General features: G+C 42.6%; 2 protein-coding genes across 3 annotated transcripts in view; both read right to left on the bottom strand.

The window, feature by feature from the left end:
* Nucleotides 1-108: 108 nt before the first annotated feature.
* On the bottom strand, nucleotides 109-9,422 carry rab41 (RAB41, member RAS oncogene family). Of its 2 annotated transcripts, none has more exons than XM_083652230.1 (8): nucleotides 9,282-9,422; nucleotides 6,437-6,495; nucleotides 6,161-6,214; nucleotides 5,752-5,857; nucleotides 4,609-4,720; nucleotides 4,070-4,163; nucleotides 2,462-2,528; nucleotides 109-2,199 (listed from the first exon to the last, which is right to left on the bottom strand). In XM_083652230.1, exons 1-8 carry the CDS (start codon nucleotides 9,358-9,360, stop codon nucleotides 2,135-2,137), a joined length of 636 nt encoding a protein of 211 aa, XP_083508356.1. In that variant the 5' UTR covers nucleotides 9,361-9,422; the 3' UTR covers nucleotides 109-2,134. The 2 variants fall into 2 exon arrangements, with proteins under 2 accessions (XP_083508356.1, XP_083508357.1); XM_083652231.1 differs by lacking the exon at nucleotides 5,752-5,857 and adding an exon at nucleotides 5,086-5,191.
* A 2,790-nt stretch (nucleotides 9,423-12,212) lies between these two features.
* Nucleotides 12,213-25,378, bottom strand: part of arr3b (arrestin 3b, retinal (X-arrestin)) — a gene marked incomplete at both ends in the record, with an annotated part of 13,799 nt that continues 633 nt past the window's right edge. The window contains 14 exons of the mRNA XM_083651849.1: nucleotides 12,213-12,339; nucleotides 12,443-12,466; nucleotides 12,664-12,741; nucleotides 12,862-12,999; nucleotides 13,324-13,396; nucleotides 13,568-13,652; nucleotides 13,755-13,890; nucleotides 13,999-14,075; nucleotides 14,181-14,240; nucleotides 14,412-14,605; nucleotides 15,121-15,165; nucleotides 15,275-15,335; nucleotides 15,458-15,488; nucleotides 24,933-25,083. Of these exons, the coding sequence (XP_083507975.1) occupies nucleotides 12,213-12,339; nucleotides 12,443-12,466; nucleotides 12,664-12,741; nucleotides 12,862-12,999; nucleotides 13,324-13,396; nucleotides 13,568-13,652; nucleotides 13,755-13,890; nucleotides 13,999-14,075; nucleotides 14,181-14,240; nucleotides 14,412-14,605; nucleotides 15,121-15,165; nucleotides 15,275-15,335; nucleotides 15,458-15,488; nucleotides 24,933-25,083 (1,280 nt within the window). The remainder of the gene's footprint in view (nucleotides 12,340-12,442; nucleotides 12,467-12,663; nucleotides 12,742-12,861; nucleotides 13,000-13,323; nucleotides 13,397-13,567; nucleotides 13,653-13,754; nucleotides 13,891-13,998; nucleotides 14,076-14,180; nucleotides 14,241-14,411; nucleotides 14,606-15,120; nucleotides 15,166-15,274; nucleotides 15,336-15,457; nucleotides 15,489-24,932; nucleotides 25,084-25,378) is intronic.

The raw sequence follows: 25,378 nt of genomic DNA, 5'->3' as shown, positions 1-25,378 counted from the left end.
GTGCCACAACAATATGGTTTTGTAATAATAAAATAAAAAGTTTGTAATGGAGCCATCTCTACATCAGTGCTTCCTAAGGAAAGGGAGAGGTGAAGAGCTTTGGTGAAATATCTTTATTTTCTTTCATGTGATATAGGCCTACACTTGGGTGTTTCATTAACTCTCCTTTTTATACATCAGATAGTAATAGTACATTATTCACACAAACGTTGCTAAACACGAGTAGACAGCATATTTCAAATGGACAGACACGAGTCCGAATAGCACAAAGCTGAGTATTCAGTCAGTGACAAGTAATAGAAGAGCTGTGAAGGTTAAGACGGTTGTTCGATGTAATTAAATACTATAATGTCAATGTTTAGTCCTTTTCAAATGTTTACATTTCAAAACAAGCTACAGCAAATGACATGTGTTGTGTGCTATGGCTAATTAGTAGGTTTGTGTTGCACTGTATGCGTGTCTGGAGATGGGTGCAGCCTTTTCCTGTGACTGTAAACCAATCTTATTGACTACACTACTGCAAAAAGTCCTTTCGAGCAGTGTGACAAGGATACCAGGCCTAAATGGCGCCTTTGTGTCCCAGCGGACACGCGAACAATAAATTAAAAAAAAATCAACATGCATGCCGGTATGTGTAATTTTGGTCAAGCGTACAATGTTATTCATATATCCGAGTTACAAATAAATAAAACACATAAAACCCAACAGCCCTACACAGGCGATAGCAGTACAGTAAAGGCTACTGCAACTAACTTCTCTGCACTTTTTTTTCTCTTTTTTTTACAGCAAGGGTGTTAGTAAGCGTTAGCTGTATCGGAGGACAAACTCTTATCTACCAGCTCTACAAAACAACTAGTGAAGCCATGAACCAGTCAGCAGGCTTCTTTTATACTAACCAGTCAGCAGGCTTCTTTTATACTTTACAATATTGTGGCTTGATTCAGTGCACAACGTTGGTGAACAAACAAGCAAGGCATCTGTGTTCTTATCCACATATAAATCCTGCATGGTGAGAGCATGCTGCGTGTTGCCGCAATAGTGTCATCAACACAACACAAAATATTTATGAGATGGCAGGTAGCGACCAAAGTGACATATTTCCATTCGCTTGGAAAACTCTGTTGCCTTTTTTTTTTTTTTGTGTGTGTACCTTAGAAGGCGCATCTAAGAGCAGAAAACCCCTCCTCTCCTCAGACGTGTTAGTATGCGTGCAGCTAATTTAACAAAGTTGCAAAGACAGTTTGCTATAGTTTTGATGCGGACATAAATAGTTTCGGGTTAGTAGCCATTCGAATGAATTTGGGGATGGCTTCCCTTTGATGAAAATGCATATCTATTTGCTCATTAGTTGGTTATACGTCCCTTTTACAGGAAGCCTGCTGGAAAGGTCTCAAATCATGTATATTGGTCGACTAACACACTGTGGTTTTCTTTGGCTGTGTTCATGCCTTTAGATGTGTTATGTATAAATAATGTCTAACATATGGTCCCATAAACCATCTTCAATGAATCAGGCTAATTTGAGCCAAACGTGGCAATAGGACAGTTTGTGAAGTAAAGCCACTGGTAGGAACCTGTCCCTACTTCCTCAAAGTAAGCCTAAGTGGGGAAATAATTAGTAACATTGTTTCTTACAGATTACAGAATAGTCTTGTTTTCATAATCCAAACTCTCCATTGAAAAAAAAAAAAAAAAAAGCAAAATATTAAGGAACTGAGACCTCAACCTCGCAGAGTCGTTTAAATAATCCCAAGCTATTTTACTTTACAACAATGACAAGAGTGACAGCACTGAGGTTTCCCCAACGGTGCAAGAACTCCAGAGCAGTTAGCTATGTCAGTCTGCAATCCTACATAATGCCATGCAGTTGGATGAAAATCTGAAACATATTTAACCTATCCCTTGTTTTAAATGTTTACTTTTAAACCACGTTTTTTTTTCTCCAGATAATCTGCTTCAATACAGTATAGCACATCCACACGGTTACTCTGAAAAGTCACTGAGTTGAAAGGGGAAAAAAAGACAGGTTGCTCCATCCCGGCGGCAGTGTGCCATGGGTGGAGCGAGTGGCCACTGAGAGACAAGCTGTTGGTGTGGGGAGGAGGCAGGGTGGGCCCGGGCGGGGTGAGGTGTACTAGCATGAGCAGCTGCTCTCGGTGACAGTCATCTCTGGTTGTTTCTCCAGTTTGATGTCGATCACTGAGAGGGACCGGTTAAGCAACATCATCTGTGAATTGGCACATTTCACATTTTCAGCGGCGCTCTCTGGCTGCGAGTGAAGTCAGTGATGACTCTCTCTTTTCTGCCCAGTAAAGCGCCAGGCACTGGCTACTAGGTCGCCAACCCTGAATTTATCATCACCAAGTAAACGTTTGACTTCAAAGTAATAATAGCGCCACAGCAGTAATATTAGCTTGAGCTCTAAAACGTGCCAAGTCATGGCAACTTTGAAAAAGGATACTGTCCTCTTTGCTTTTCTCCGGTGTGCTGTCCATCCCAGGCAAGGCAGCAGCAACACGACGAAACAGCTATGGAGCAAAGTCAGAGGGATTCAACAGTTACACACATTTACAAGGAGCCTCACCAAAATATGGGCAAATGGGAGCGGTCGAAAGTACAATACTGTCAAATCACAAATGGGCAATTAATCTGATCAAGTGACAACTCCTGGTGAATGTTTAACAAATACAATAGGCAAATACAACAAGGGAGAAACAAAATGGAATATATATTATTATTGGTTGGGATATCAGCATGGACGTGAGGGGTCGCCGTGCAAGCCTTCCCCACTGAGGAAATGCATTATATTCAGGGCTGTCCCGACTCCCAAACACCAGTTTTTGGGCTTCGAAGTTTCAGTGACAAGTATTCAAATTCGAAGTTTCGATGGGGGTGTCGGGGGTGGGTGTGGGGGGCAAGGCCAGTGAGGACCAACATCAGACTTCAAGGACTTTTCTAAATAAAAACGGCTACAAAGTGTGCAATAATCCGATCAAATAAATAATTACAGTCATAGCCCATAAAAACAAATTTGCTCATATGTACAGTATGTACCATGCTGGCTGCATGGTCAAACTGTTGCAGTTTCAGTGTTGGTATGTAACGCTAGATGAGGGCTGTGAGGCACAAAATTATCAATAACGTTAAATGTCCTTGTCTGAGAGATGAACGAATATTGTTGAATTACTATTCAAAAATAAACGTAAGAAGAAAAAAAGAAGATTAGCATTCGAGTACTGATTTGGACATCGATTACCATGGCATCGATTGAAACTTTCGAAGCATTCGGGTCAGCCCTAATTATATTCATGCAAAACATTTGGAAAGGTGCAGAGATTTAAGTGAATCAAGACAAACGAAACGAAACACACAACAGCAGTAAGACTGCTAAACACCAACTGATACTGAAACGTCTAAAAAGAGACGGTTATGGGAGGGAGGGGGGTGATTTGAGAGTGCTTGGACAAGTCATGGTGAGCCATGTGAGGAAAAGCAGGGCGGTGATAAAACAGAAAAGGGTCAACTTGGGAGGGCAGAGTTAGCTATGCTATCCTGAGCGAGCAGGATCTCTACCTGTTTGACATTGTAGCCAGTCTTTGCGCTGGTTTCAATGAACATGACATTGAGCTCCTTAGCTCTCTGCTCGCCCTCCTCCGTGGTGATCTGTCTGCTCCGGTCAAAGCAGAGGGGGGGGGAGACGGACCAACAGACAGATATGGAAAGAGAGATCGCAAAGAGGACAGGCCGAGAGGGGAGGAAGGGATGGAGAGAAAAACAAAGAGAGCTCAAAACAGATTCTGTTTTTTCTTTGTGAGAAAGAGAGAGAGGGAGAGAGAGGTTAGTTTAGTTATAAACACAGACAGAGAGAGAAAGAGAAGAGGAGCTGCTGTGCAGAGTATGGAACAGAAGGAAAACGGTTGGAGAAGTCACTCACTCAACAACAGCCACACACTGATCCATATACTAAACACAGGAGTTTGCAGTTCCCTAAACTAGCTAAGGGGCATCATCAGCTGTACTGGAAGCTTCGGGACCATTTAGTGCACACCTGTTGCTGCTGGACACCAACCTGTTTGACGTTATAGCCAGCCTTGGCACTGGTCTCTATGTACATCACATTGAGTTCACGAGCTTTCCTCTCTGCGGCCTCAACAGAAACTTGCCTGCCATGGTCCCCGGGTGGGAGGGAGGGGGGAGGGGGAGTGTGGTGGCATAGGGTTGAGGAAAACACAAAAATTCAAAATGACATGGAGAGACAGACCAGGAAAGGGAAACAAATAAAACAAAGGCAGAAAAAAACAACACTACAGAAATCTTATCAAATTATAAGAAATCAAAATTAAGGAATTAAAATTACTATTAAAAATGCTGGAATGTGCAAAATACCAAGGGATGATCAATTCAAAACTGGATGAGATGCTAAATACACTTAAGGGAAGAAAAATGGGATTCCAGGCTTTGGCAGAGTTCATACTTATATAATACAGCTCATTTCCTAAAACCAGTTCTTTCTATTTCAGTTCCAGTTTCAACATTATACAGTCTACATTATTCTGCGTACAAAACATGATCAACAAACCATTCAAACGATCTCACACAACCATGTACCTTTTATCTGCCAAGTCTGTTTTGTTCCCAACAAGCATGATGATGACATCACTGCCTCTCTCTGTTCTGACATCATCAATCCACTTTGAGGTTTGCTGGAATGAATTTAAATCTGAGGATGAGAAAACCAAATTACTGCATACATCTGCCTGCACGTGGCCCAGGCAGACAAAAAAAAGCAGTTCTGGTTAACAGTAAAAGTGCGCACAAGCAGCCGTTAGTCTTCATTAAAAAGTACCTCATGTCAGAAAAGCTGATACAGTAGTTCTGTTAGTAAAGCAAAAGTATTCAGTAGAAGCTTGGAGGAGGAAAGAAGAGTTACAGAATTTCTATGTCGCTAGACAGATAAAAATAAAATGGGAGCACACTATAAGATACTGTAGCTTCCATCCCTACAGAGCGGTTACAGTACAGCCCTGACTCACTGGTGATGTCATAAACTACCACGGCAATGGTTAGAGTACAGCCCTGACTCACTGGTGATGTCATAAACTACCACGGCAATGGTGGAGTCGCGGATGTAGCTGGGAATTAGGCTACGGAAACGCTCCTGTCCAGCAGTGTCCCACAGCTGGAGCCGGACCTGAGGAGTGGAACGGGGTGGGGGGAGGAGAGAGAGACACAGGGAGGTGGAGAGAAAGATATAAAGAGAGGGGGAAGACAGAAAAGAGAGAAATGGAGAACAGGAAAGACATAAAGGATCGGCAAGCCAAGCAGCAGAGATGAAAACGGCCTTTTCCACGGAGGAATTAGGGAGAATCATTCAAATGCAGTATAGAGCCAGAGAGGACCAGCTTGTGAGTGACGTTCCTTTGACAAGACATGCACAAGGAGGCCCTACTGAAAGGTTATTTAGGTTTGTTATGGCGGTTCTCTGCCCCATAATGTGAAATCGGAAGGCATTTTCTGTTATTCCCGACATCAGCCCCATGTGTAACAACAGCATTTAAGAAGCACAAAACCCCTCTGGACACTGAACTTCTGAGCTCCATCAAAACTTCAATTCAATTGGAGAAACAGCCTGAGACGATGCTCTCATCATGCATGTCCAGTAGGGGGTGCCGGGCTGGTAAATGCTCTTTTTCTGCCCTTCCGCATAGTAAAGGGAAGGACGAGGAGGTGAGGCGAGGCCATGATACCTACTGGCTATGTCATAAACCACCACAGCAGCGGCGGAGTCGCGGATGTAACTGGGGATGAGGCTGCGGAAACGCTCCTGGCCGGCTGTGTCCCAGAGCTGCAGCCGAATCTGTGGCCAACATGGTGCAACGAATGTGGGAACGGGTGGATTTCATGACCCAGCAAAAGGATGGAAGGGGGAAAAAAAACTTGAAATGATGATAGAACTAAAAACCACGTCACAGGTCTTAACAAAATGAATGGTAAAATTAAGTATGAGGTAACAACACAACGTGAAATGGTGAAAGGATAGCCTAATAAATTGGTGGTTCCTACATAAAAGCAGACTAAAACGCATGCTTTAAGTGTGTTTAAGAGTTAGCACTATGACAATGCGAATGATCAAAATCAGAATGAAAATGACAGAGCTTACCGTACGATCTTCTAGGTACATGGTTTTCGACAAAAAGTCAATGCCAATTGTCGCCTGTGAGACAATTATTTGCATTAAAGCTTATTCATCTGCACAATTATGGATACTGCATGACTTCTATGGTCAGCAGGGAAAGGTGGTGTAGGAAACACATTTGTTATATGGACATATGAACATATTATATTGACATATTTCAAAACACAGTGTTTAAGAGCAAGTATAAATCATACACAGATGGTTATGTCACTAGCGAAGACTTGTTAAATTTATATTTACCTGATAGGTGTTGTCAAAACTGTCATACATAAACCGGGTGATAAGCGAGGTCTTTCCAACTGTATAGACAAGGACAGAAACATATTAGGTCTACCTTTAGATGTGTGCCCTGCCACTCAAAGATAGAACATCTATCTATATAAAATTTAGTACGTGGGCGATGTCTGTCTGTTTCAAGTTCTGTGTTCGGCCACAGCTATGCCATTTAGGTGCGATCGGGCTGAAACCTTCAGGGTGTGTAAAGGGCACCCGTGCAGGTGACCTGGCGGAGCTGGATTTTTTTAATTAGGCTAATTAGCTAATGATGTGATGTCATCAGTGATGATGTCAAACGTGATGTCATAAGGGCGCACACACATGCACACACACAAGGAGGCATTGTGACAAGACTGATCAGTGATGTCACACACACAAGGAGGCATTGTGACAAGACTAATCAGTGATGTCATAGGGGGGCACACACACATACACTGATGATGTCATCAGTGATATAATGGGACACACACACACACACAAGGAGGCATTGTGACATCACTGATGCAATAACATTTAGTGAGCGCCAGCCAGCCACACACACACACACACACACACACACACACACACACACACACACACACACACACACACACACACACAAGGAGGCATTGTGACATCACTGATGCAATAACATTTAGTGAGCAACACACACACACCCACCCGCACCTATAGAGACAGTCCGCATGTCTGGGAACGCCCATACAGGCTCTAGGAACGCCCACAATAGACACTGGGTTAGCTGGCTCAGCCTTGCTGGGGGCGGGGTCAGGGTGGGGTAAATCCCCCATTCTATCCATTCAGCAAAGTTAGAATTTAGGTGATAGCCCAGCCCAGGCAGACACGATCAGGGATTTAACCACCGCAGTAAACGCACATCTGAGCAGACGTCTTGTGTTCTGCTCTAGAACCCCCAAACATGTAGTTTAGAGCCGCAGCACCGTCCTTTGGTGAGTCAGCCCATGAGATATATTGGCAGTTTTACCCCACTCGCGCACCAGCCGTTTTACATTTTGTGGGCGTTCCCAGACATGCGGACTGTCTCTATAGGGCAGGTGGTCGAGCATAGTAACATACATGGCCAAAACTGCATTACTGACAGTATGCACTCAGTCACTCAGGACCCACAATGATTTTGAATTCTCACAAAAAAATCAATATGACTCACTCAGTGACATTATAGTGGGGCAGCTTAGCTAAACGTTACATAGCAATTGTGCATTTTGCCAATGTTTCCCACAGAATTAAAATCTACTTGTGGTGGTAGGTAGGTAGGTTGGGCAAGGCGGGGGCCGAGTGCCTTGGGCCTATTTTCAATAATATTGAATATCGCAATTTTTTCACAATATTGAATTCCTTCTTCTTTTTTCAGTTTTGCACGGTCTGCCCTGCTGCCAAGTACAACCCTAATTTCACTGCTTTGCTTACTGTAAATTGTACCTTAGCATGAGATAAATACAATTTTGAACTGCTGTTATTTTAGTGGCAGAATCATGGTGCTTTTATTTTGAAAAGAAAATGCACAATGCATGCAAAGGGATATAAAGAAACTAAAGGAAGTGAACAGCATATCAACCTCTCAGTCCTTTTACTAATCATAATAATGTAATGTATACCGGAAGTATAAAATACAATAATATAATTGTATTATTATTATTTATACATGTCATGGGCGACCATTAGCGTTAATATAACTGGTAAAGTCTGTATGGGAAACACTGTTTGCGATAAAAGCATATAATTTGGTACACTTTAGCCAAAGGCATTCAAAAAATATTTTTATATGGGGGCATATATGGTAATATGGTCATTATAAAGTGCTATCATCATCATTGATGCGATGCAGACTACTGAACCCACGCGGTGAGCTGGCAATTTGGGTGGAGTCACAAATCTCGGACTCGGATTATGGAGATCGACTTTTTACATTAAATCTCGTTATGGGACAATGTCACAAGTAAATTATAAAACAATTCCAATCACGTCCAATTAACGACAGTATAAATGCCCTGTGGCTAGCGTTAAACGGCTGAGGCTGGGTCAGGCAAATTGGCCTGGACCCACTGGCCGACGTGGCTTTTCAAGAAGCATCTGTGGGTACCAAGCTAGTGAGTTAACAAGCTAACAGCTGACTGAACACACAACAACATCAACCCATCAGGGTGACTTCTTTCATTTAGTCCCCTAGCCGCATGTATGAGGGCTTGTTTTGGAAACAAACATTCGTACTAAGCTCTTGGCATTCCCATTAGGGGACAAATTGGTTAGCATACTTTAATATTATGGCTGGAATGTTTTAGCCTAGCTAGCACAGCTAATGCTAGTTAGCGTTAGCTGTGTATTGAGATGATGCTGATGCATCACCATCGGTCAGGGAAAGGACCCCTGGCTGTCACACAGCCTTTATTTGGCAACAACAGTGTGTAGCTTCACTAATCATTGACGCTAGTTGTTCTCATTGATTGCAAACAGCGGGTCAAGCTGGTAAGTAACTTATACCAATGTAAAGTTGGCCTTTAAAACGAGCAGTGAGGTAGGTGTTTGGCTAGCTCAGCGGGGTAACGTTAGCTAGCTAGCTAATGACATCATCACTAACAAGTGACAAAAATAGTCTGAACCATCACCTTTCTCTCGGTTCACTTCGACAGACATGTTAACTAGAAACGTCTCGCCCTGTATCAGCATCGACTGGCGGCTGATGATGCCCAGTCGGTGCCCCTCTATCCAGTAGCAGGCTAGCTCATATCAGTAACAAGCTAACGGATAGCTCACCAAATTAACACACGGCTCAAATACATCGTCCCAAACTTACCACTTTGTTCGCCTAAAAAGACGAGTTTGAACTTTCGTAGAGGGTTTCCAAACTCTCCACCGCCGGTCGTGGTTGACATTTTGTCAAAAGATAAACAACAGATAACGTTAGCTGACTTAGCTAATGATGTCTAGACCAGACCAGACCGTAAGAGCAGCAAATAGTAGTGTATCTTGCACTAGCTACCGCTATTGTTGCCTTGTAGGGAAGTGAAATAGCGCAACCAAGCGGTTAACAGCAAACATAAATTACAAAGATAAATCACCCTAATGAGACCTTCATTTGTGTCCGTATTGCAATATTGCAATTTCGCTTAGTTCGCAGATTAGTTATGCTAGGCCGAGCACAACAGATCTGCAGGAGTTTTTCCTAAGTAACGTTATGTGGTTGTAACCACGGGTATAAAACAATAACTGGAATAGTAGCTACAGTGGTTGTCAAAGTGGGGTCCCGGGAACTCCAGGGGTGCTTGACGGGGCTCCAGGTGTCCCCAGCAAAAAGGAGGATAATTTATTTTCACTATAATTCCATCCATAGGTAACACAATGACAGAATGTATGACTATTTTGGTTATGGGTTTCATACACTTTCTGTAATAAAACATCTAATAGCAAACAACTTATCACATGGGGGGGGGGGGGGGGGGGGGCTTTGGATAGTTTAGGAATATAGGGGTCCTTGACGCGAAAAGGTTTGAGAACCACTGACAATAGGGTAAACCCTGAGTAGGGAGTGCTCATTTACAAAATAATTCAACATACAAGAGACTCACTCACTAAACTGTAAGTCTGTATACTTTTCATTATGTGCAGGAGCGTGTTTACGTTATTCAGGTTTGTTCCCATTCCTCTGATGTGAATATGGAATATGCTGCAGCTGCACATTTGCATGTTGTGTGCAGTCAGCAGCGTGGAAAAAAACGTACATATGTGCTCATCATAAGACATATAGCTGTGCTTAGTTCTTTCATGCCTAAACTTTAGACATGAAAGCACTAAACATATTAAACTGTGTGTCACTTTTAAGGGAGACAGGTAAATGAACCGAATACATGGAGTTGAATGGAATTTGCTTACTCCATTCACTCTGACGTGTGCATGACAGATGTGGCTGTATTCTAAAGCAACTCTCATTGTGTTGTGAAGATAGGCAATGTGATGGATGATGGGAATGGCAATACATCATGTTTATGACATTACATTTCTGTTTATTACCATGTACTGATTGTTCAGTTTATTTTCAACACTCTAATGGCATATGTATAAATTCAATGCAATTCTTATGCTCTGGCTCTCTCTGCCTTAACACACAAGGACATGCCTGTTCAGCTCTATTCACATTCGTTTTTTTTTAAATAATAGCCCCAAATAAATAGAGATACGGGCATAATTAGGGAACCAATGTGTTTATTTTTGTGTTGGCTTCACAGATTGACACAATTAAGGGTTTTCTAGGATGTTTATCCCACAGCTGTACATTCAGTTATTTTATCTCATGCCCCTAATGACACAGCAATAAAGACATAATGAATATATGAAGCTATCCAGCTTCCGTATTTATACTACCGGTACATGCAAAAAAGAACATGTCTACACTCTATACTATATGGTTAATTTCCTTTGTAAACAAAAACAAACAAACAAACAAACAAAAACAAACAAACAAAAAACAAAATTATTTCATATGATGGCAGGCTTCAGTCAGAGAAATTTTGCTGAGAGTTTGGGGACTCAGAGAATCTTTTTTTTTTTCCAGTGATGTAGCTCTGACAACAACACCTGAGAGAAATGTAGGAATGTAGGTGGAGGAAATAAGAGAATGTTTGTCATAACTGTAACCGTTCTCTGATTATTCTTTTCCTTGTTGGTGATGATGAGGTCATTTCTGTTCTCTGTCAGCGAGTTGATTTTCCTTCTGCAGTCCTCTGATCCCTCCAAGGCCAACTCTACTCCAGAGTGATCTGCGTTCTAGAGTCATGAAATGGACAAACAACTTGAGTCCAGCATCAAACCAACATACCATGTGGAATGTACTGCATCAGATTATAGGTATGTATTGTTAAGCAAAGAATAACATTGCTAAAATGCAAAATGTTCACACAATATCTAGTAGAGTGTAGTAATAGCTGTAGATGTTCCCCAAATCTGCATACATCCCGCATTAGTACTTAAGGATCTTACAACCAATTCTTATTGGAGGTGGAGTAACAAACATCTCTGCACAATGACACAGCACTCATTCAAGGGCCGTCATATCATTTATATATTTACTTGTACCACACCTTAAGAAAGACCTTTTTATGTAGATACCAGTCTTACAAAAACAGCAAATACACTTTGATCATACTCTTTTTTTGTGTGTGACAAGGACAGAAGTAAACCCAATAACACAGTGTTCAAATTTGGTCTATGGAAAAGGAAAGCATCAGCGGTGTGCCACACACATCACATTCACAGACAGCTTGCTTTTTATCAAGTTTGTTTTGCCGGATTTTTCTCTCATTTTCTCCCCAATTGTACAGTCCAATTCCTCCTGCTGTCACGGTCATTGTTCCACCCTCTCTGCTGATCTGGGGAGAGCCGTAGACTAGCACATGCATCCTCCGATACATGTACAGTCGCCAGCCGCTTCTTCTCACCTGACAGCGGGGAGTTTCACTGGCAGCAGGACGTAGCGCATGGGAGGATCACACCATTCATGACCAAGCCGGAAGCACCGCTGCCGGGAATTGAACCCGGGTCTCCGCGGTGGTAGCGAGTGCTTTTTAACCTCTACACTACAGATGCCCCAGACAGGTTACATTTCAAGACTGATAGGGATGGCTGTCACACTGTTTGTTATACTTACACTTCTGCTCAGTGTATAGCAATGAGATGCAGCAAGGGAGGAGAGAGGACATAACACATCTTAATCAGTTTTGTTACAGAAGATTCAATGCTCTGTTTTTTGTTGATGTGAAGTGTCATAGGTAGATTTTAAATGGATTTTATACAAAGCAATGCACTCACCTGCAGGTTTCGGGGACATCAGAAGCACCGGAACCTCTACTGTGACATCACTGAAAATGGAAATATATGTGTTTTTTTTATAAAAAATATATTATTCTCACATTATGCAATAACACTGATAGATGACCAATCATGCAGGAAATCAATATTTACCTTGATGTTAGGCCACCCAATAAGCTGTGTGTGAGAGAGAGAGAGAGAGAGAGAGAGAGAGAGAGAGAGAGAGAGAGAGAGAGAGAGAGAGAGAGAGAGAGAGAGAGAGAGAGAGAGAGAGAGAGAGAGAGAGAGAGAGAGAGAAAATCAATTAAAATAAATTCTTAGTCTACAAAATTTGACATGAAAAGTAAAAATGTCATGTCTGAATTAGGCCTTACCCTCCGCTGGACACCATCAAATTAACCTTGACTTTGTAGGAGACAATGATTCCCCTCATCTCGTTTTCTCCTTGACTCCTGTGAGAGGACAGGGATCGTTTGCTTTAAGACAGCATGAGTCGATGATACAATGCAGCATTATATCAGCAGCAGTGAATGCATAAGAGACTTCAGTGTGAGACTTTATGACTGACTTACAGTGTGGTAGACGCTAGGTTGGTGTCGCCGTATTTTAGCCGTCCGTCCACTGCGAGGCCGCGCTTCTCTTTGTTGTTGGCCAGCAGGGGGGTTAATTGGAAGCTCTTCTCAAATGTTGAGTTAGCATTAATTGTCTCCCTGGGTATGACATTGAAGTAAAATGTGTTATTTTCAACTAAAAATACATTGTCAAGACTACGACGATGCACGTTTGGCTTGTCTAACAGATTTGTTGGCGTTAATTACGGTATTCACTTTTCTTTATTAGATGAAAGTGCAATTCAGATAACAATGACAGATCCTTCTCAATAATTACTTCGGAGATAAAAATATAACACAATATAAGATCTCAGTTTTATAGGAAAAGATTTGCAGATATTGAATTTGGCGGAAACCTAACTAGCCTAACTTAATTTAATTGAAACTGAAATAAAGACACATTTGTTAGAAAGAAATCCTCACCCAAACTCCTCGCTGCAGACAGGCTTGACGTAAGTGTCAGAGCAGTAGAGCACTACAGATGTTGACTGCTCAACTGATCAGAAAAAGAAAGGAAAAAATAACTGTCAATCAAGCTAAAATGTATGTTACTTGAACACACACACACACACACACACACACACACACGCAAACAAACAAACAAACAAACAAACAAACAAACAAACAAACAAACCAAGTGAATATAACATGAACCCTTTCCCCCTACCTGTTATTTTGATTTTCTTCACAACCTTGGCGGTCTCGTTGTTGACTTTTACTTTAACGGTGATTGGATCACCATGGTAATAAATCTAAGAGTGAAAACAGTACATTTTGTTGAATCTAGCAAAATTACCGTAGCTTAGCAATTAGTATCATTATGTAATGCTAAATGTGAATATTGTGTCTCATACCTCCTTTTCAAGGGAGGCCTCCAGGTGAACTGGTTTGTCAGTCATCATGAATTGCTTGCTGATTTCAGCCTTGGGTCCGCCTTTGTTGTTAGATGGTGCAAACTGTATTTTACGAATGATCAGGCGACAAGTGTCCCTGAGAGCAGAACACAACACAAGCAAAGGGAGTCAGGGGAGCGCCCTCTACTGCTCATACAGCATGCAACAGCACTGGCAATACGCTTTGGTCGGGTAGCATACATACTTCTTCGAAATGATCTCATCTGCATTGTCGGCATGATTGGCAACGTAGCATTTCACCTCAAAGTCAACACCACAAGCCTGCGACAGGACAACAACAAAACCAATGTTTTGTATGTGAAAAGTTTAAAAGTAACTTATGCGCGCCAGAGAAAAGAAACCAGGAAACAAAGACTGTAATAGTACCTTGCCGGCATCGCCTGGTCCAGGTTGCAAGGAGACTGAGCATGGGAGATTTGTTGGCATCTGGAACAGGAGGGAACAAGCACACAGTACACTAATGGGTACATTTGAACTATGATTTGAACACGACTATTGTCAAATTAAAGGGCATGTGATGTGAAACAATGATTGATGGTTGATCTATACAGCAGCGCTCTGAAGCCACAGTGAGGATTATTATTTTTGCTCTCTCACCTTGAAAGAAAAGGGAATTCCTTTCTCTCCAACTTTCTTCATCAGGGCTTCCTGCATTGGAGTTCTGGGTGGGCTTTCACCTGTCGGCGGGTAGACCTGCACACGCTCGCACCAGATGTCTCTCCTGAAGGACAGGCCAATCACATCCAAGTCTTCGCTGCCGTAGCGGAAGGCACAAGCAAGGTAGACAAACACTGCAAAGGCAATGGACACATAGCCTCAAACATTAGTCTCTCTGAGGCCATTTACACCTGGCATTAACATGTGTTTTCTGCCATCAGATTGCAATCAGATTGTACTTGACCACATTAGCCTGATTCCATTTACACCAGGCGTTAACATGCGTTTTCTCAGAAATGGGTGAAAATGGGTTTTCAGAAATGGGTGTCCTCTCAATCCACATAAAGTTGCTGTATCCAGATTGAGAGGACACATTGCATTTACACTTGTGTTCAATGTGTACACAATGCATCCCTGACCACCTCCGGAGGTGGTTTGCCCGATCAGATTGCAATCCTTCTTCAATGGGGGTGTTTACACCTGTACTTCCAAGTGATAAAACACAATCTGATTGCAATCTGATCACAGAAAACACATGTTAATGCCAGGTTGTAAATTACCTCTCTGTGTTGGGTAAGTTGCATTCAGGTGACATACGTTTTAATACCCCCCCCCCCCCCCCCCCCAAAGTAGACAGTGAATGAGATACCTTTTCTGCCATTAAGACCAGAAGGCTCCAGTTTCAGAACCCCATCTACAAATAAGAAGAGAAACAACATCACTAGATTATACAAAGACACACATACATGTGCACACATGAGTGCGCACAAACACGTGGAAGTCAGACGCATCGTGCTACACACCAACTATTTCCACTGAATCCACATGGTCCACATAGTCTCTCTTCCCCAAGTACAAGGTGAGCTGAGGGAGAATAAGAGAAACGTTTTGGGAGTTATTTCTGGCAGTTGCTAGAGCTACAAATTGTACTCCTCCCCATGCCGAGAAATATACCCTATAATGACTATGTTAGAGAGGCCACTTACATTGCTATTGCCACTGGTCTTCTTGAAAACCCTGCAGAGAAAGTGCAAAACAAAAGTCAATGATCATTAGACTATTGCCTCAGTCATTTCATGCAAGGTTCACTAAATACCACGTTCACACCCGTGACCAGGTTTGTTACCAACCAGAGTTACTTGACCCATGTTCAACCCTTCTTTTGTCAATTTACACCAAGTCTGTCAAGTAAGGGATCATCAAGGACTAGGTGTGCGTTCAGCGATTTTAATGCATGACGTGGAGGTGATAATATTAATAATATTAATAAACTGAAAGTAGCATAGCACTTTTGAAAACAAAGTACAGCGAGGAAAAAAGAGTTACAAACAATAGAACAACAGAACAAATTAAAACATAGGCTACATTGAAAAAGCCCAATGAAGATGCCAAAACAATGCAGTTGTCCCCTGTCTAACGGCAAGTATGATTCATTATCTTTTTCCAGTCCTGCATTGGCATTAGGCCATGATGTCTTTTACGCCTGCCACTCTGCTGTCAGTTGTCAGTTCCAATTATAGGATGACCCCCCCCCCCCCCACACACACACACACACACACACACACACACACACACACACACACACACACTTCACAAACTCTGTGACTGTGGATTAGTACTTAGGGTGGTGAGGCACATGCTGGCACAACTGTCTAATCTGGACATAGCATAGCACTTGTGCAATATCAGTATTACATCAGGTAGGCTGACTGACTCCTCACATAAGATGTATCAAACACCAACAACTTATCTCTTGGTAACTTAACTGTGCATTGTTTGCATCAACATCCCCAAAATATTGACGGATTAAATGCATATTCATAATCTTGGCTAATCTTGTGCACAACTAACAAACAACTAACAGCTAACAAACAAGTCATCTGTGGCGTTTGCCTCTTGTGGCCTTTATCTTCTAAAGCTCTCTTCCAAGATCAAATCCACACAATCCATCCTAATCAGGGTTTATCCATATATCCTATAAGCCTGCCGTGTTGCACTGACAGACACTCTACATGCCTCTGCTTAGATGTTAGGTTGTAAGGTCAGAGGTCATGACACTATAGCTGCTGCTGAGCTTCTTTCTCTGTTTTTGTGAACGGATTGTTGCTTTTGATCCCTGCAAGCCAATCTCATTTCAATCAAATGAGTTTACAAAAAAGAAAAGAAAAAAGTAGCGTAATAGCAGTGCCATATAATATAAAACTAGAGTCTCAAATTTAAATATTGTTGCAAGATAATTTAGTGATTGATAACTCATTCAGTTAGTTAGTACTATGCTTATTAAATTTCCTCCTGGAAAGTCAATTATTGCCTTAAACAACTGTATTGAAAAGGCATGGATTTAGCCTCTCATCTGAACAAGTTGCATAATATGTATAACTGGTATATAATATATATGAATATAATTGTATTATTCATAATATAATAGGAACTGTATCATATTATGCTCCAGTAGCTGCTGAATATATTGAGGGGCTCTACTCACTTTGACATGTTGATGGCAAAGTTGCTGCTGCTGTCTGCAAATTAAAAAGATGAAAATACTCAGTTATAAAACCTGGCTGGCAAACTTAGTATCACAATAGGTACTCACATTACTGTAAACTGTCATATTACTACATTGTAATTTAGCTTTCAGACAGTTTTTTTTATATAACTGTATTGCACTACATGTTTTCCCAGTCCAACATGCTTCAGTGAGAAGAACCACTTATAAAATATTCATGAATTAACTCGTAACTATTACAGCATAGGCCCATCATCCGCCTATAAACAGTCTCCCACTAGAAAGACAAGATTTCAAGTTTTGTAATTCATATGGAACAAATAATTGTAAAAACTCTTCCTCAAACTTGGCAGAATGTAAAGTATTTAATCTCAGATAAGATAAACAGACGATGAAGATATGTATAAACAAAAAGGGTTGAAATGTGCATCCATGTGATGTAATAAATTAATCGTAAAAAGGAAAATAAATGTTCTGTAATGATGATGGCTTTGTGCAATTATTCAATTTCAATCCAAGCTGCTTTCTTGGCATGAAATAAAAAGTACTTCAACATCAACAAATTCAAATGACTAATCAAAACAAATTGGTCGCATGACAGTGAGAGTGAACATGATCTGCAGTTATTATCATCATATCAATCTGTTGTCATTTCACTTACAGTACCTTGTCCTTAGGTCCCTGGATGAGTCTGTTGTGCTGTGTAATCCGTCACAGTTGCCTGTGTGTAGTGTGTGCAAACGGCTGCCTGTCGCGTGGCTTTATACTACGACCTCCTAACCTTGTAGTCCTGCCTTCAGCTTACACAGCCCCTCAAAGAGCGCTGTTTTTAGACACAATCCCATTAATTCATTAGACCAGCGCTGTTGTGGTCCACAATGTGTTTAAATATAACTACGAGTAGGTGACTGGAGAGGAATAACCCCAGAGAGGGCTCGAATTTTGGACGTTGGGAGCTGATTGTTTGGGTTACATGAGTGCTAACAACAGTTCTTGTCCCACTTTAACCTCCTATAAGAGGCAATTTGCCTATAAAAGCCAATTTGCTGTGATTTTCTCCCCCCATAACAGACAGTGGAGTAAACAACAAAGCTCAAATCATCACGGCATCATTCATCTTCACCTCACCTCACTCTTTTTTGTATTCAGTTATTCTTTACACAGTCAAGTTATTCTTTACACAGTCAAGTTATTCTTTACACAGTCAAGTTATTCTTTACACAGTGCGTAGCCTACTGCACACTAGCGGTGTCAACATTAATCGTTTTGAAGATGCATCGCGATGCGGACAGGGGAATCGAATCGAATCGTTGACAGAGGAATCGTTGAATCGTTTCTTTTTTTAAATTTTGTGTTGACATTCTTTTGACAAACTTGCATACAAAACAAGCTTTGCTGGTTTAAATAATAAATATTTGAATAAATCTAACAGGGAAGTCATTATCTAACTTCTTGGCCCTAAACTGTGAGGTCATTGTAAAAGGCCTCACTGGGGTTAAAAGGTTCTTGTGTAGATGTAGATGGACCATAAGTGAGCGTTATGAAGGAACTCCCTTCCTCCAGCCTAGGCTTAGACAGGAGTAGAGTAGCCTAGTATTAGTTGGATTTTGGTTGTTGTATGGTAGCCAGGATGACAGATGGCTCCTCTGCCAAGCCTTGAACAATCTGTCCGCATTGTTTACAGAAATATAAGTGACCTGCTGACACAACAAGGGTTTAAAGCTAGTATTACTAACTAGCCGTGTGTGATGAGAACATTATGGTGCCAATTGATTCAACTCTTTATGGTCTTTATGGACATGGTGGTGGTCAAGATTACTTCAAAGAGTGAATAGCATCAAGTATATGAAAATATCTGTTACATGTCAGTGGAAGGTAACACTTTTTTTTGCTGACCCCCCCCTTTTTCTCCCCAATTGTACTTTGGCCAATTTCCCCCTGCTGCCCTGGTCGCTGCTCCCTCTGCCGATCTGGGGAGAGCCGTAGATTAGCACCATGCTTCCTCCGACACATGCACAGTTGCCAGCCGCTTCTTTTCACCTGACAGCGGTGGAAAATAATCTGGTCTGAAGTGGCCGAACACACCATACGCCAAAGCCATGCCGAGCTGAAGCTTGAAGCAGAATCAAGCTGATCTGACGCCAAAGCGGTCACACCAGAAACAGTCTCGGCCGGCTCGGAGCTGCTGCTCCGGCACCTCCCACACCCGAACAAATTGCATTGACTGCCTGCCTGGCACTGGCAGCTCGGGATCACCGCGCGGCACGCTTGGAAAATAGAACAGAAGCTGAAACTGTCGGATCAGCGTGGCGTCAGCGTGGCGTGGCGTGCGGCTGGTGTGAACGGACTCGCCTGTTAACAAGGATGCTGAATTTAAACTGCGTGGCTTTGGCTTATGGTGTGAACGTGCACTAAAAGGTTGTAAACAAAAGTCATTGAGAGTATTTTAGATTAAAAAAAAAAGGAAATACTGCCCTATAGCGGTTGTATGCCTCCGCCAACAAGTCAAGTTGCAGTCAATATCCATGTTTGTCCAGACTCATACAAGCACAAATACCTTGAAGCACAGTGGTGTGGACATTCCGCATTATGGCACTTTAGGCAATGTTTTGGAGTACGTCAACAACACGGCTAATGGAAAATGGTCCTACCCCTACCCCTAAACCACCCCCCCCCCCCCCCCAGCCACTCCCCTACCCACCCCTCAAACCCGGACTCTCTATGACCTTCCTATCCCTAGCTACAGCTCCTTTCCCCTAGCCCCACCCCCTTCCTTGACCCCCACCCCCACATCCCTGTAGCCACTCCCTCTACCCACCCCTCAAACCCTGACTCTCTACGACCTTCCTATCCCTAGCTACGACCCGTTTTACATAGCCCCGCCCCTTCCTTTATGGAACAGATGGACATGCGGTCACAGTGACCTTGAACTTTGACCTTTGACCATCGAAATCCAATCAGTTCATCCTGGAGTCCAAGTGAATGTTGGAGCCAAATTTGAAGAAATTCTGTCAAGGCGTTCCTGACATATCACGTTAACGAGCATGAAACGGGCCGTCATGAGGTCACAGTGACCTTGAACTTTGACCTTTGACCACCAAAATCGAATCAGTTCATCCTTGAGTCCAAGTGGACGTTTGAGCCAAATTTGACGAAATTCCGTCAAAGTGTTCTTGGGATATCGCTGAATGGCCACACCACACTGTGGGCTTCAAGGTATTAGTGCTTATATGAGTCTGGACAGACATGGATGTAGTCAGACTGCAACCTGACTTGTTGGCGGAGGTGGTTATTTCTAGTTTGTTTATTAGTATTTCAAATCAGTCAATCAGCACGTATTGGTGGCACCTCCCCAGCTAGGTATAATTGATTAATTGATGAGGGCATGAAGCCCAGCCAGGATAATGAATTGGATTGGTGGATGTCCATGCTGGCTTTCAGTCAACTGTCAAATGGGGACAGGGTCTTATAGCTCTTTAAATCTGTCCAGACAGGGCAACCCTGCTGCGCATTAGCCAGATCGTCAGCAATGGGGCAATACAAAGTTCACCAGCAAGTTAACCTACAGTATACCTTTAACCTACTACACTGTTCAACCCAATGAGTCTGTGTTGTTATTCCTGAGATTTGAATTCCTACCTTTTTAGATGATCAGCTTTTGACAAGTTTATCTGCTGATGGGCGTAGATATTACATCTAATAGGCATCAACTCTCTACTTAACTACTGTCCCATTCTTGTTATTTGAGGTATAGTTTGTCTCTCACCTGATTGTGCAACGTTTGCCCATCCAATTTTAGTATTATTTGGCCTGTTAAGACGTAATCTGCAATATCAGTAATCAATAGGTCCTCAACTAGCTCTGCAATGAAGACGCCTGCAATTAAAATGTTCTAAACTATACTGTACCTTATATTAAAAACGGTTGTTCTTATATTATATCGTAGGCCTATACAGTCATTCTGATACAGTTTGCCTTAGATTAGATTAGATTTTTTTTAGATGTTTAGATGTCCAATGTATCAATGTGTACTCACTCACAGACCTTTGGAGGTACGGATTAGGTTTAGCGTTATGGTGAGCTGCTTGGAGATTGCTTTGGGACTGGAGTGTCTCAGTTATGGGCCTCTTCTGTGTCTTACCAGTAAGCCTCTTACAGGCCTTTGCGACCCTCGCACCTTGATTGCGGACTTTTCAAGGAAACGCTGAGCTGCTGCAGGAGCAACTCAATTACTTTTACATAATACACACATTCTCTCCTCTAGAGTGGCTTTACCAAAACTCAGTTCAGCTCTGAAGAGAGAGCAAGGAGTTAGAATATGAATGTATTGCCTGCAGGGTCTGTGATACCTGGGGTTTTATGTGATTTGAATTAATTGCATATTTATTGTACACCACTCAATACTAATATTCTTCAAAAAGCCATTTATTTAAAACCTAAATTAAGCTTATTATTTTCTGATCTACTCTTGATGGAGCGAGTGACTTTCTTGGTCTTTGTTATTGCAGTTTTGACAGAGGGGATGGGCTACACACAGCATAGCCACATAAGCCCATTACAGTTAAGCTGGTGCCATTTTAGGCACACACTTTATATAGATGGTCAATATTTTCCCTCGATGGGACTGCCGAATGGTCTCAAGGCATTACACCACCATGGTATTACCACTTCTTAGCAATATGTTGCTATATAAGGAACAAACTCATTTAGATTCTAAACCAATCAGTGTTGTCTTATGACTAGTGGTGAATTGTGCCGTCTCTTTCCAGCGTAGATTTCAATCTAGATGTACTATAATCTACATCATTGATTTGATTGATTGATTGATTGATTCAGTGATTGATTGATTCTCTTGAAACACACAGTATGAAGTCAGGTATGTTTTTTTTTAACCTGTCAGCTTTCCCGCAGTAATGGTCTTCGCCGCTCAGTTGACCTTTTCACAGCTGTATTTTTAGCAACTACTACTCCCCAACTTGACTCCACTGATGCTGTGATTGTGACGAGCTGTTGCTGCCATCAGGTGGAATGTTTTGGGAAGGTTGCAAGCTTCCAACAAAAGGAGTTGATAGTCAAGTTAAACAAAACAATGATCTGAGAGCCCAGCATGGAAAATGAATGGGAGCGGGTGGGTCCTCGAGGAGACCTAGTTGTCTGAATATCCCATCCAATCCACTGTCTTCATAAACAGGGCCGTGGTGTAGTTCGATGCAGTGGTAGAATAGAAAAGGGAGCAGAATAAATAAGTGCCAGACAATACACAAAGTGCTCTTACTGAAAATGACAAATGAGATAAAAAAGACTGTTTAAATTTTTTTTTTAAATAGTGGGCTAGTAGAAATGTTTTGTGGTAGAAATACAACTGTTTGTGTAAATCAGGCAATTCTTAAACTTCATTAGCCCAGAATCCAAATTGCGCACTATTAGTCTTGCAGTCATGCTAACACTCGTTTCATGTGGGAGCCCACCAGAATCCGATCTGCACCACAGCTTGAAAACATACTTCTTCTTCTTAGTTAAAATTGGCTAAGTGGGTGGGTGGCGGTGTCTGTGGTGGCGGTGTCTCTCGCGATTGTGATGTCATCATGTCATCAGTGATGTCACTTGAGCAATTGTGTTGTCATCAGTGATGTAATCAGTGAGGTCACTTGAGCAATTGTGATGTCATCAGTGATGCCATCATTGATGTCACTCTGTGGTGTTGTCAGCAATTGTGATGTCATCGGTGATGTCACTTGAGCAATTGTAAAATTGGCTAAGTGGGCGGTGTCTGTCTGTGGATCGGTGTCAGTCACGATTTGTGATTCATCAGTGATGTCATCAGTGATGTTACTTGAGCAATTGTGATGTCATCAGTACTTGAGCAACTGTGATGTAGTATGAGCCGATGGCGCACAGTTGCACGATGGCGCCTAGGTGGGTGGGCGGTGTCTGTCTGTCTGTCTGTCTGTCTGTCTGTCTGTCTGTCATGATTTTGGGAGCCCGCGGAGCGGGCATCAGGCGATTTCCATAAGTGCAGCGATGGCGCATCATATATATATATATATTATTATTATTATTATTTTACAATGCACCTGAACGCAACATGCAAGATACCCGCTGAATAAGGCCATGTTCAGACTAGGAGGCCAAATCTGATTTGTGAACTTTAGTGGCCTATTAATGACTTTATCCAGATTGGTTTTATGAGTCTGGACGCTCCAAGTCTGATTTGTGTCACTTGTCCCAAACCACATATGGAGGTAGTTTCCAATCTGCTTTCGACTGGTGTGACTTGAGTGCGGACGCGCAGATCCACCAAATCTGATTTGAACGTCACTCGCAACTCGTCATCAAATGCTTTTGCGCAGGAAAACCACGTCACCAACGTACGTATTTACTGACGCCCACGTCGTTACCATAGCAACCCATGCAGATAGGCTGTTTTGGTCTGGCCACACAGAACTTGAGAATCAGATTTGTGGCAGTGCGGACACACTCCCAAATCAGATTTGGGAAACCAATCAAGATAATGATGATTAATGACTTTATCAGCAAATCGGATTTGCCTGTAATGTGAACATGGCCTAAGTGTCCAAATGTTCATGTCATTCTGGCCAATACTCCACTTCTGTTATAGCATTTCAGTCTGGAATATGGAATATCTTTCAATAATCTATGATTTAGCTGCTAAATTGTCAAATACCGCCATCTGCTCGCTACCCAGGCACTTATGTACCGGTATGTACTTAACCTAACTAACTATCCGGTGTGCACAACATTGTAGGACTAAACTCCGGCTGACACCCCAAAAACCTACAATCCGCTACAGAAAAATGTATATTGATTGTTTATTAACTGGCCCCTGGCCTTCTATCATTTCACGAAAGTGGCCCCCGGGCAAAGCAAGTTGAGTATCCCTGATCTACAGAGTCTCCACCCTAGGAATCGAGCGCGCAAGATTCCTACACTGTAGTATATATATTGAATCGCTTCAGCCGAATATGAGTGGACTCTTCAACCCTAACTGACCCACTGCAGCTTTCAATGTATGAAAAAGCTTTGCCGTCGCAAGGAGATTACTGGACAAACTGCTTAGTTAACACTGGGTTGAGCATTAATCTGGACCATCCCCTTACTCACGTACAACCTCTATGACCCCCAGAACACATTCAAATGGAAATGTATTTAAATGTATTACCTTAAGTTCGTTCATCTTTCAATATTTCTCAATTTTAGAGGGTGTATTCTGTAAAAAGGTTATCGCTTTGCCAACCAAGATCTCTGGCCTATTGTATTCTTAAATGGTAAATGGGAAAAGCCCAAACTTGACAATTACATTCTGCACAGAGAACAAAGCAGCACTGCAAATCAGTGATTATAAATTGAGGGTGAAGTGACACAGTCAGACGGGGTTTGTCTACTTGTGTGCGTTTGTTTTATGAGCCTGCGGTTGGTGGTGGGGACATTTCTGCTGAGTAGTGAGAGGCAGAACAGCAAATATGGAAGCAAACAGCTTCCCACAGAGTTATACACTCCGGCTAATCGAGGAGGAGGGGAGTAGGAGGGGAGGAATGATGTCGTTCTGGAGAAGAAAAAAAAGAATAGGCTCAGAAAGCGAGGGATGATCATAACCATATGGAGGCTGCTTTTTGCTGAGAGGGAAGAAGGGAGTGAGGGAAGGGAAGTTTATAGGGAGAGTGACAAAGGGGAAAGGCTTTGGGGGGAGGAGAGAGAGAAAGGGAGAGGAAGGAAATAGGTTTGCCGGGGGAAGAAAGTTCTGAAGATTGAGACCAAGCTGGGACACGGCCAAGCAGCCCACCTGTGTCTGCAAAGCTGTGTTCTGTGTGGAGTAGGGTCAGGAGAAAGAGGAAGAAAAGAAAGTGGGAAGAGAGAGAGAGAGAGAGAGAGAGAGAGAGAGATTGAGAAAGAGAGAGGGGGAGATAGAAAAGGAAGCAGTCTGATGTTTCACACACTGGTGGCGAAGTCGAGCCTCTCTCTCAAGAATTCCCCCTGGCTGTGTCGACCATCTGGAATGGCGAGTCACTTCCTCTGTCTGCCCCGGGCCGTGCGCTCCTCTTGACGGGGTTGTCCTCCGCGTCTCCCTCCCTCTGCTCTGACAAGGCACTGCAGGAGCCGTCGGGGGACCCGGAGACCACGCCACCGCGCGGGACGGCCCCCTGCGGCCGGGGGGGGGGGGGGACGCCTCTGGCTCTGTCACACGCGCACAAACATCCAGCCTGGGAGCGCGACCCCCTGGATTTAGCCCACATCCCCATCATCCAGATCCAGACACGCTCCAAATGGAATCTAGGGCTGGAAGAGGGCGAAGAGAACTGCAGTCATCAGCCCAACTTTCTGTAGGGTGTTCCCATTCCCTTATATGGCAACAAGAGAGCAGGGAAATCATTTGAATTAGTCT

This window comes from Poromitra crassiceps (assembly GCF_964638095.1).
Source record: "Poromitra crassiceps genome assembly, chromosome: 15".
NCBI lineage: Eukaryota > Metazoa > Chordata > Actinopteri > Beryciformes > Melamphaidae > Poromitra > Poromitra crassiceps.
The sequence above is the reverse complement of the archived record's forward strand: the minus strand, read 5'-3'. Positions and strand labels throughout refer to the sequence as shown.

Bases quoted from the DNA above. Each gene is read 5' to 3' on its own strand.
- rab41 (XM_083652230.1), bottom strand. From the start codon at position 9,360: ATGTCAACCACGACCGGCGGTGGAGAGTTTGGAAACCCTCTACGAAAG. The intron at 4,721-5,751 runs GTAGGTATCATG...TCTCATCCTCAG, and splicing joins GGTGGTTTATGACATAGCCA to ATTTAAATTCATTCCAGCAA. The intron at 2,529-4,069 runs GTTGGTGTCCAG...TTTGCTCCATAG, and splicing joins CTGGCTATAACGTCAAACAG to CTGTTTCGTCGTGTTGCTGC.